Raw genomic sequence first — 12,415 nt, 5'->3', positions numbered from 1 at the left:
CAATAGCAAGCTGGACAGAAAAAAACAGAAAACAAACTAGAAGCACTTATCTAGCAGAGCAGCAGGCCCAAGGAAAGATGCAGTAGCTCAGATCCAACACTGGAACATTGACAAGGAGCAAGGAAGACAGACTCAGGTGGAGCTAAATAGCAAGGCAGCCAACGAGCTCACCAAAACACCTGAGGGAGGAAGCCCAGAGACTGCAATACCACTTGTGACCACAGAAGTGAACTCAGCCACAGAATTCACAACATGCAACGCTCTGATAGAGATTTTAGTAAGAGGGATAAACAGGTTATTTCTAGCCCAATTTTTCCACAAAAATAAAGTAGCCTTCATAGTTGGTAAACACGGAGTAAAGGATGATGGCTCGATATATTCTCCCATTCATTATAATAGGTGGTATATAGAAAGGCGCAGGAGCAGAATATTGGGAGCCCCGTGACACTTTCTGGTATGATGTTAAATACAAAAGTTACTGGTAATAAAAATAATCATTCTTCATAATAAATAAAGTAAAATAAAACTAAAATATCTGAGTTGAAAGGATATTCCAAAAAATGAAGGTATTCCTTAGCCTTGCGATAACTTGCTGAAGTCTTACTATAGGGACCCCCAGCAATCCTAACAATGGGATTCTACAGCTCTGTCATGAATATCATGGGTGTATATGTCAATATCAACGACTACCAAGAGCAGCGCTCGGCAATTTCTGACATACCTATACACCATGAATGGAGCGGAAGCTGAGCATATGACCCCCCCACCCAAAGATCGACAAGTAACTCCCTACGAGTCCATACTGAGGACCCATTATTGTGACCCCTAAATATGCACCAGGAAACCCATCATTCACACTTGCCAACTGTAACGAGGTCTACCGTGCTGGGATACCTCTTTCAGTACCACCCCGTGTTTCAGGAGGTCCACTCTGCCTTGGCTGGAGTCTGGATGAAGGACGCTGGCTGGAATCCCCTGATTACATGGGCGCATATAAAATCTCACTGCTTCTCCACGTATTTCCAGTGTGACAACTCTTTATTCACAGGACACAGAATATATCACACAGATACAGAGGGCAGGCCAATAGAAAAGCAGCAGGCCAGACATACATTACAATAGCCGCAGGGGGCCGGAGCCTGCCGATATTTACTGTGGGAATTACAAAGGTGGGGGGAGGTCAGAAGGAGAATATCTTGTCCCCTCTGCCCAGGGGCGCAGCCTGTGGGCTGATGCATTAGGGACATGAATCTCACATGGAACCTATTATACATACATATGACTGCACAACATATTCTGGGTGCTGGGGGGTTCTGTAACACCAACAATATCAATTTTGCTTGAACAATCCCAAAAAAACAGACCCCAAGGTTCTCCGGGTGCTTCTATAGGTGGCACTGAAATATCCTCTATGCAGTTTTTTTGGTAAGTGAATTAATTCAATTTAATTGGAAAGTAAGATGCAATACGATTTGGACCTGTATAAATGTGGGAATGTGTCATTTGGCTTTGCTGGTATACAGGCTGAGGCTCTTTCTTTGGTTAATTTTGTAGTAAAACCCAAACTGTCTAGGTCACTAACAAGAAGACGAGTGAGACCTGGAGAAATAAAGTATTTACTCAACTTGGAGAAATTTTATCCACAAAATATCAAGATTGTCTGGATGTGTGGGGTGGAAACGACAGGAGGGGTCGTATCATCCACCGAATCCAAATCCGAGAATCCTGACAGAACCTACAACGTCTCCAGTGAGATCGTTATTCCTGAGGATCAACACGAGGATCCAGGATTCAGAGTACGAGTGACCTGGGAACATGAATCTATGGAGGAACCAGAATCCCGGGAGCTGAATATCCGAGACTCAGGTGAGAGGAGAGATACAGTTGTGCTCAAAAGTTAACATACGCCGGCAGAATTTTTGCATTCTTGGCTTTTTTTCAGAGAATATGAATGATAACATCAAAACTTTTTCTCCACTCATGGTTAGTGGTTGGATGAAGCCGTTTATTGTCAGACTACTGTGTTTTCTATTTTTAAATCATAAAAGTTTTATGGCACCCACACTCCTTGTTTGTTATTGAACCAGACAAACTCTAAGGCTATGTGCACACGTTCAGGATTTCTTGCAGAAAATTCCTGAGAAAATCCTGAGATTTTCTGCAAGAAATCCGCAAGAAATCTGCATGCGTTTTTACCGCGTTTTTGGTGCGTTTTTTTTGCTGATTTTTCCGGACATTTCCCAATGCATTATATAGTGGGAAATCCGCAAAATTAATGAACATGCTGCGTTTTTTTTTTTTTTTAATCAATTAGTGTTTATTAAAGATTTCCAAAACAATACAGTGATGCTGCGTTTTTTACCGCGATGCGATTTTTTTCACGGAAAAAAACGCATCATGTGTACAAAAATTGCGGAATTCATGAAAAATGATGGGATGCTGTTATGAAAGGTAATTCAGTACCACAATGGACATAGAGGTCAGCGCACATACAGTGACCTGGCAATAACCCAAAAAACAAGAACGAGCTCTGAGACGTGGGAACTCTGTTGACCGCAATCCCTAATCCTCTCCAACCACACTAGAGGCAGCCGTGGATTGCGCCTAACGCTCCCTATGCAACTCGGCACGGCCTGAGAAACTAGCTAGCCTGAAGATAGAAAATAAGCCTACCTTGCCTCAGAGAAATACCCCAAAGGAAAAGGCAGCCCCCACATATAATGACTGTGAGTTAAGATGAAAAGACAAACGTAGAGATGAAATAGATTTAGCAAAGTGAGGCCCAACTTTCTGAACAGAGCGAGGATAGGAAAGGTATCCTTGCGGTCAACACAAAACCCTACAAAAACCACGCAAAGGGGGCAAAAAGACCCTCCGTACCGAACTAACGGCACGGAGGTACACCCTCTGCGTCCCAGAGCTTCCAGCAAGCAGTAAAAAAACAAATTGACAAGCTGGACAGAAAAAAAACAGCAAACAAATAGCAAAGAGTAAGTTAGCTATGCAGAGCAGCAGGCCACAGGAACGATCCACGAGGAAACAGGTCCAATACTAGAACATTGTCTGGAGGCCAGGATCAAAGCACTAGGTGGAGTTAAATAGAGCAGCACCTAACGACTTCACCACATCACCTGAGGAAGGAAATTCAGAAGCCGCAGTACCACTTTCCTCCACCAACGGAAGCTCACAGAGAGAACCAGCCGAAGTACCACTTGTGACCACAGGAGGGAGCTCTGCCACAGAATTCACAACAGTACCCCCCCCTTGAGGAGGGGTTACCGAACCCTCACCAGAGCTCCCAGGACGACCAGGATGAGCCATATGAAAGGCACGAACAAGATCGGGAGCATGGACATCAGAGGCAAAGACCCAGGAATTATCTTCCTGAGCATAACCCTTCCACTTAACCAGATACTGGAGTTTCCGCCTTGAAACACGAGAATCCAAAATCTTCTCCACAATATACTCCAACTCCCCCTCCACCAAAACCGGGGCAGGAGGATCAACAGATGGAACCATAGGTGCCACGTATCTCCGCAACAATGACCTATGGAATACGCTATGTATGGAAAAAGAATCTGGAAGGGTCAGACGAAAAGACACAGGATTAAGAACCTCAGAAATCCTATACGGACCAATAAAACGAGGTTTAAACTTAGGAGAGGAAACCTTCATAGGAATATGACGAGAAGATAACCAAACCAAGTCCCCAACCCGAAGTCGGGGACCCACACAGCGTCTGCGATTAGCGAAACGTTGAGCCTTCTCCTGGGACAAAGTCAAATTGTCCACTACATGAGTCCAAATCTGCTGCAACCTGTCCACCACAGTATCCACACCAGGACAGTCCGAAGACTCAACCTGCCCTGAAGAGAAACGAGGATGGAACCCAGAGTTGCAGAAAACCGGTGAAACCAAGGTAGCCGAGCTGGCCTGATTATTAAGGGCGAACTCAGCCAAAGGCAAAAAGGACACCCAGTCATCCTGATCAGCAGAAACAAAGCATCTCAGATATGTTTCCAAGGTCTGATTGGTGCGTTCGGTCTGGCCATTAGTCTGACGATGGAAAGCCGAGGAAAAGGATAGGTCAATGCCCATCCTACCACAAAAGGCTCGCCAAAACCTCGAAACAAACTGGGAACCTCTGTCAGAAACAATATTCTCTGGAATGCCATGTAAACGAACCACATGCTGGAAAAACAATGGCACCAAATCAGAGGAGGAAGGCAATTTAGACAAGGGTACCAAATGGACCATCTTAGAGAAGCGATCACAGACCACCCAAATGACTGACATCTTTTGAGAGACGGGAAGATCTGAAATAAAATCCATAGAGATATGTGTCCAAGGCCTCTTCGGGACCGGCAAGGGCAAAAGCAACCCACTGGCACGAGAACAGCAGGGCTTAGCCCGAGCACAAATCCCACAGGACTGCACAAAAGCACGCACATCCCGCGACAGAGATGGCCACCAAAAGGATCTAGCCACTAACTCTCTGGTACCAAAGATTCCAGGATGACCAGCCAACACCGAACAATGAACCTCAGAGATAACTTTATTCGTCCACCTATCAGGGACAAACCGTTTCTCCGCTGGGCAACGATCAGGTTCATTAGCCTGAAATTTTTGCAGCACCCGCCGCAAATCAGGGGAGATGGCAGACACAATTACTCCCTCTTTGAGGATACCCGCCGGCTCAGATACACCCGGAGAGTCGGGCACAAAACTCCTAGACAGAGCATCCGCCTTCACATTTTTAGAGCCCGGAAGGTATGAAATCACAAAGTCAAAACGGGCAAAAAACAACGACCAACGAGCTTGTCTAGGATTCAACCGCTTGGCGGACTCGAGATAAGTCAAGTTCTTATGATCAGTCAAGACCACCACGCGATGCTTAGCTCCTTCAAGCCAATGACGCCACTCCTCGAATGCCCACTTCATGGCCAGCAACTCTCGATTGCCCACATCATAATTTCGCTCAGCAGGCGAAAACTTCCTGGAAAAGAAGGCGCATGGTTTCATCACCGAGCAATCAGAACTTCTCTGCGACAAAACAGCCCCTGCTCCAATCTCAGAAGCATCAACCTCGACCTGGAACGGAAGCGAAACATCTGGTTGACACAACACAGGGGCAGAAGAAAAACGACGCTTCAACTCTTGAAAAGCTTCCACCGCAGCAGAAGACCAATTGACCACATCAGCACCTTTCTTGGTCAAATCGGTCAATGGTTTAGCAATACTAGAAAAATTGCAGATGAAGCGACGATAAAAATTAGCAAAGCCCAGGAACTTTTGCAGACTTTTCAGAGATGTCGGCTGAGTCCAATTATGGATGGCTTGGACCTTAACAGGGTCCATCTCGATAGTAGAAGGGGAAAAGATGAACCCCAAGAATGAAACCTTCTGAACACCAAAGAGACACTTTGATCCCTTCACAAACAAAGAATTAGCACGCAGGACCTGAAACACCGTTCTGACCTGCTTCACATGAGACTCCCAATCATCCGAGAAGATCAAAATGTCATCTAAGTACACAATCAGGAATTTATCCAGGTACTCTCGGAAGATGTCATGCATAAAGGACTGAAACACTGATGGAGCATTGGCAAGTCCGAACGGCATTACTAGATACTCAAAATGGCCCTCGGGCGTATTAAATGCAGTTTTCCACTCATCGCCTCGCTTAATACGCACAAGATTATACGCACCACGAAGATCTATCTTGGTGAACCAACTAGCCCCCTTAATCCGAGCAAACAAATCAGATAACAATGGCAAGGGGTACTGAAATTTAACCGTGATCTTATTTAGAAGGCGGTAATCTATACAAGGTCTCAGTGAACCATCCTTCTTGGCTACAAAAAAGAACCCTGCTCCTAATGGCGACGATGACGGGCGAATATGCCCCTTCTCTAAAGACTCCTTCACATAACTCCGCATAGCGGCGTGCTCAGGCACAGATAAATTAAACAGTCGACCTTTTGGGAATTTACTACCAGGAATCAAATCGATAGCACAATCACAATCCCTATGCGGAGGTAGGGTATCGGACTTGGGCTCATCAAATAAATCCCGGTAATCAGACAAGAACTCAGGAACCTCAGAAGGGGTTGATGACGAAATAGTCAGAAATGGGACATCACCATGTACCCCCTGACAACCCCAGCTGGACACAGACATGGATTTCCAATCTAATACTGGATTATGGACTTGTAGCCATGGCAACCCCAACATGACCACATCATGCAGATTATGCAACACCAGAAAGCGAATAACCTCCTGATGTGCAGGAGCCATGCACATGGTCAGCTGGGTCCAGTACTGAGGCTTATTCTTGGCCAAAGGCGTAGCATCAATTCCTCTCAATGGAATAGGACACTGCAAGGGCTCCAAGAAAAACCCACAACGCCTAGCATACTCCAAGTCCATCAAATTCAGAGCAGCGCCTGAGTCCACAAATGCCATGACAGAATACGATGACAAAGAGCAGATCAAGGTAACAGACAGAAGAAATTTTGACTGTACCGTACCAATGGTGGCAGACCTAGCGAACCGCTTAGTGCGCTTAGGACAATCAGAGATAGCATGAGTGGAATCACCACAGTAGAAACACAGCCCATTCAGACGTCTGTGCTCTTGCCGTTCAACTCTGGTCAAAGTCCTATCGCACTGCATAGGCTCAGGTTTAAGCTCAGGTAATACCGCCAAATGGTGCACAGATTTACGTTCGCGCAAGCGTCGACCGATCTGAATGGCCAAAGACATAGACTTATTCAGACCAGCAGGCATAGGAAATCCCACCATGACATCCTTAAGGGCTTCAGAGAGACCTTTTCTGAAAATAGCTGCGAGCGCACCTTCATTCCACTGAGTACGGACCACTTTCTAAATTTCTGACAATATACCTCTATTTCATCCTGACCCTGACACAGAGCCAGCAAATTCTTCTCTGCCTGATCCACAGAATTAGGCTCATCGTACAGCAATCCGAGCGCCAGGAAAAATGCATCGATATTACTTAATGCAGGATCTCCTGACGCAAGAGAAAATGCCCAGTCCTGAGGGTCGCCACGCAAAAAAGAAATAACGATCCTAACTTGTTGAACTGGGTCACCAGAGGAGCGAGGTTTCAAAGCCAGAAATAGTTTACAATTATTTTTGAAACTCAGAAATTTAGTTCTATCTCCAAAAAACAAATCAGGAATAGGAATTCTCGGTTCTAACATAGAATTCTGAACCACAAAGTCTTGAATACTTTGTACTCTTGCCGTGAGCTGATCCACACATGAAGACAGACCTTTAATGTCCATTGCTACACCTGTGTCCTGAACCACCCAAATGTCTAGGGGAAAAAAAAGGCAAAACACAGTGCAAATTTTTTTCCCTCTATTGAGAATCATTAGTACTTTTGGCCTCCAGTACTGTTAAGAAAGGTAATTCAGTACCACAATGGACATAGAGGTCAGCGCACATACAGTGACCTGGCAATAACCCAAAAAACAAGAACGAGCTCTGAGACGTGGGAACTCTGTTGACCGCAATCCCTAATCCTCTCCAACCACACTAAAGGCAGCCGTGGATTGCGCCTAACGCTCCCTATGCAACTCGGCATGGCCTGAGAAACTAGCTAGCCTGAAGATAGAAAATAAGCCTACCTTGCCTCAGAGAAATACCCCAAAGGAAAAGGCAGCCCCCACATATAATGACTGTGAGTTAAGATGAAAAGGCAAACGTAGAGATGAAATAGATTTAGCAAAGTGAGGCCCAACTTTCTGAACAGAGCGAGGATAGGAAAGGTAACTTTGCGGTCAACACAAAACCCTACAAAAACCACGCAAAGGGGGCAAAAAGACCCTCCGTACCGAACTAACGGCACGGAGGTACACCCTCTGCGTCCCAGAGCTTCCAGCAAGCAGTAAAAAAACAAATTGACAAGCTGGACAGAAAAAAACAGCAAACAAATAGCAAAGAGTAACTTAGCTATGCAGAGCAGCAGGCCACAGGAACGATCCAGGAGGAAACAGGTCCAATACTAGAACATTGTCTGGAGGCCAGGATCAAAGCACTAGGTGGAGTTAAATAGAGCAGCACCTAACGACTTCACCACATCACCTGAGGAAGGAAACTCAGAAGCCGCAGTACCACTTTCCTCCACCAACGGAAGCTCACAGAGAGAACCAGCCGAAGTACCACTTGTGACCACAGGAGGGAGCTCTGCCACAGAATTCACAACAGGATGCATAATGTATGCAGATTTTTTGTGGTTTTATAGCGTTTTTATCGGGGAAAAAACGCGAAAAATCTTCAACGTGTGCACAGAGCCTAACACTTTCACAAAAACATACTTAATATCCTAATGAAGAAATGTCCTTTGTATACATTTAATTTCTACAACTATTTTTACAAGTATTGCAGAATCTGATCATTTCTAATTCTATTTCCAGGTAAACCCCAGATGTCGGCCCCGATAGAGATCACCATGGCAGGTTCATCTAATGTTCGGTTCTCTCTGAATCTACAGAAGTTTTATCCTAAAGATATAAAAATCTCCTGGTGTAGAGAAGATAAGTCTGATAAACATGTAATATCAGCTGTGGAGTCAATCCGTGCACGGGACGAGGATCTCACATACGAGGTCACCAGTGTCGTCTGGATTGCTAAATATTTATTCAGAGATCCAGAGATGAAAATCATTGTAGAGTGGAAACACGAGAGGACGGAGACATCAGAGACGAGATCACTGAGTGTCAGAGGTAAAGAGGATATCTATCTATCATCTATCTATCTATTATCTGTCTATCTATTATCTTCTATTATCTATCTATCTATCTATCTATCTATTTATTCTGTCCCCGGGGCCTGTGGCTGCAGATATGGCTCTGTGAAATGCTGAATCTCTTCACCTTACTTACAATTGGCGACGGTCGCAGATAGCTTAACTCAGCTGCTGGCACACATGTTATGAAGAATCCAGAAGACACTTTGATTTCTTTAAGAATTCTTGTTGAATTCATACAAACAGCAGCAGGTAAAAAAGACTTTCTTCAGACAAGCTGAAAGCACATGTGCCTCTAATGAAGCCAAGATGGAGACTGAAACACAGGGAGAAGAAGAAGGAAGTGACATGACACCCAGCAGAGGGAGACAGGGAGACAGAAGGGACAAACTTCATGGAAAGGGAGGATTTCAGCTATGCAAAACACAGGAACACATAGCAACAATAAACAATATGAGAGTCAGCAATACAGCATGTAAAATGTACAGGAAAGTCTGTAAAATGTCTCATTCATGGGACATAACAAAATCTATCTATTAACTATCTATTATCTATATCTATTATCTATAATCTATCTATTATCTATCTATCATTTATCTATCTACTATCTATAATCTATCTATCTATTATCTATCATCTATAATCTATCTATTATCTATTTATCATTTATCTATTATCTATAATCTATCTATCATCTAGCTATGTATTATTTATCTATTATCTATCTATCTATTATCTATCTATATCATCTATCTATTATCCATCTATTAACTATCTATTATCTATCATCTATATATTATCTATAATCTATCTATCTATTATCTATTTATCATTTATCTATCTATCATCTATCTATTACCTATTACCTATCTATTATCTCTATCATCTATTTATCATTTATCTATTATCTATCTATCATCTATCTAATTAATGGTGGGGGGGTTTTCTTGCTGAAAAATGTGTATCTGTAGTTATTCTTTATGTTAAAGTTCCATAACAAGCCCACTTTCCTAAATTATTAATTCTGACATATATTACAGATTTTCCTTGGCGTCCACACGTTGGATCTATCAGTGTCCCTGAGCTGGAAGATGGTAAATCAGCCGCACTGACCTGTGCTATCTCCGGATATTTCCCAGATCTTCTATCTGTGAATTGGTTCACAAAGAAGGACGGAAATGTGACCGCTTTGCCCAGAACATCAGCAAATTCGGATGTAAATTACAAGTTCTCAAATAAGGAGATGATACAGGCAGATAACACTTATTCCTGTGAAGCGTCAGTGACTTTTACCCCAATAATAAGTTCACACCAAGGATCAGAAATCATCTGCAGAGTGGAGCATCCCAGCACGGAGAGTCCCATAGAGCGGAGCACCGCACCCCTACACATCGGTGAGAGAATATATGGATGAAAACTATATTACAACGACAAGTCACACCATGACACAAGCTCCCCGGTATGGGGCACGGGCCGCAAAAATGCTCTCTGATAGCTTTTGATGTATTGAAATGAATGGTTGGTAAAAAAAAAAAACCTTGAAAAAACCCTGAAAAGTGCAGGTATCAGGATTTGCTGCGTTTTTTTGGTGCCAAACCTGATTCTACAGAATAAGACTTTTTTTCCAACACTAAACTTTATCAGTATGCACAAGAGAGAAATCTAGCATGCCAAAACCTCAGCAAAAACGCACAAAAATGCAAGGAAAACTAAGGAAAACATGCTTTGTTTCTGCAGCTTCTTTCCTGCCAAGAGATCAGGTGTTGCTGAAGAAAAAAAACGCTGAAAAAACGCCCAGTATGAACTTACCCTAATACTTTTTCAGAATCCCATCACTTTCCTATTAGAGGCTACTGAAATATTCGGACAGTGACAATATAATAATAATAAGTTTATTTCTATAGCGCCAACATATTCCGTAGCACTTTACATTTTTAGAGGGGACTTGTACAGACAATAGAAGACTTTACAGAGTGATAGAAGTTGAGGGGTGATGCTGCTGTCACTCACCCTGCTTCTATCACCATCACCTGATGCATGGAAATATACATCATGCTAAAACTACTTACCGCACGGCAGGAAACAGATAAAAAATATATTATTTTAATATAAACGACTCCATGTATAGGTAAACTATACGCTTAGGAATTGATGCCATTGAGTGAAAAAAATGTTGGCCACTTTTACTGTGTGTCTCCGAGTGTGGCCTCCCACTTCATTCATAGTCTGTGGACTGTGCTCAGCATTTTACAGCAATTCTGCAATAAATGCAATGGAGGTCAAGCATACGCACCAAGCATACGCACCTCTGCTCCACTCAGGACAGGGCTGCAAAGCCACATTCTTTGAGCTGTGAGGATTCAGATATCTGCAGTCACAAAAAGTGACTGTAGAACTTTCATCACAAGCCTCGACAACCCTTTTAATAATAAAATTAGGCACTATAGCGTGACCAATCCTAACAGCATGTAATATGCTCAATGTCGGGATTCGGCTCTGCTTGCCAGTTCCAACGGTCATCACTTATGATCACATACCAACTAGCTTCTCATCCTAATTTTCTCAATGAAACCCAGGGCTGCAGGATTTCACTGAATACTCAAAGAATTGTGAAGAGCGAACTGTCCGTACGCCACTGTAGGTGTGAAAATCGCATATCAGCGGTCACATGATTATTTATTTATTATGCTTTTGCTTATATAGCGCGATCTTATTCCACAGCGCTTTACAGACATTATCATCGCTGTCCCCGATGGGTCTCACAATCTAGATTCCCTATCAGTAGGTCTTTGGATTGTGGGAGGAAACTGGAGGAAACCCACGCAAACACAGGGAGAAGATACAAACTCCTTGGTGGGATTTGAACCCAGGACTCCAGCGCTGCAATGCTAACCACTGAGCCACCGTGCTGCCCTCATGAATACTAGGTGGAGGTGCCAGAAATCCTGAATCCACCTCTATTTTAGCATCCACTTTCTTCATTGCTAAATGAGAAAAAATTGATTCTTTCAAAAACATTTTCAAAAACTTCCTAAAAGTGCACTGTGGGAATCTGAAATGTTTCAACTTCCTCCTGAAAACCGCACATCATCTGGAAAAAACAGAACTTGTGGTTTCCGTTCTGCAGCTTATTAGGTCGAAAATACCACAAACTATGAAAACAGAGTACATTTCTCTGCTGGTCAAGAAATTCTTAATTGCATTGTAATGAAACTGTTTACCTGAATCCGGGTGATCCTGCCCCATAGGAAATGCTGCATATATGCACAATACCAGAGTAAATATATTTAAAAGAAGAAGGCCCAATACTGACCCTTTTGGTACTCCACTATTAACTGTGAACCAATAAACGTCTGTGTATTATATATGCATGTTCAGTAAACTGTAGACATAGGGGAGGAGGGATATGCGGCTGCAATGTATTGCTCACTCTGTCTGTGAGACTGGATGCTGTTTCAAGGGAGGAGGCAAAAGTGGGGAAATTACTGACTGGTGTAAATTTTGAGCACAGCATGAATATGAATCCAGGAAGAGCGCTCACAATCTGAGAGGTAAGATAAAACACGTTTCATATCTGCACAATAATTAATATACGCGACAGCTGATCGAGTATCGACTGGATTATTTATAGGCGATATG

The 12,415-nt window shown here is 43.2% G+C and overlaps 1 protein-coding gene across 1 annotated transcript in view; it reads left to right on the top strand.

Annotated features, from left to right (window-relative positions):
- The window catches only part of LOC138645508 (uncharacterized), a 58,684-nt gene that overhangs the window by 45,092 nt on the left and 1,177 nt on the right, over positions 1 to 12,415 (top strand). The window contains exons 6-8 of the mRNA XM_069734898.1: positions 1,555 to 1,866; positions 8,445 to 8,753; positions 9,817 to 12,327. Of these exons, the coding sequence (XP_069590999.1) occupies positions 1,555 to 1,866; positions 8,445 to 8,753; positions 9,817 to 10,190 (995 nt within the window). The 3' untranslated portion in view covers positions 10,191 to 12,327. The remainder of the gene's footprint in view (positions 1 to 1,554; positions 1,867 to 8,444; positions 8,754 to 9,816; positions 12,328 to 12,415) is intronic.

Source organism: Ranitomeya imitator, chromosome 7 (assembly GCF_032444005.1).
Source record: "Ranitomeya imitator isolate aRanImi1 chromosome 7, aRanImi1.pri, whole genome shotgun sequence".
Classification (NCBI taxonomy): domain Eukaryota; kingdom Metazoa; phylum Chordata; class Amphibia; order Anura; family Dendrobatidae; genus Ranitomeya; species Ranitomeya imitator.
This window is presented reverse-complemented; position numbering and strand designations above follow the sequence as displayed.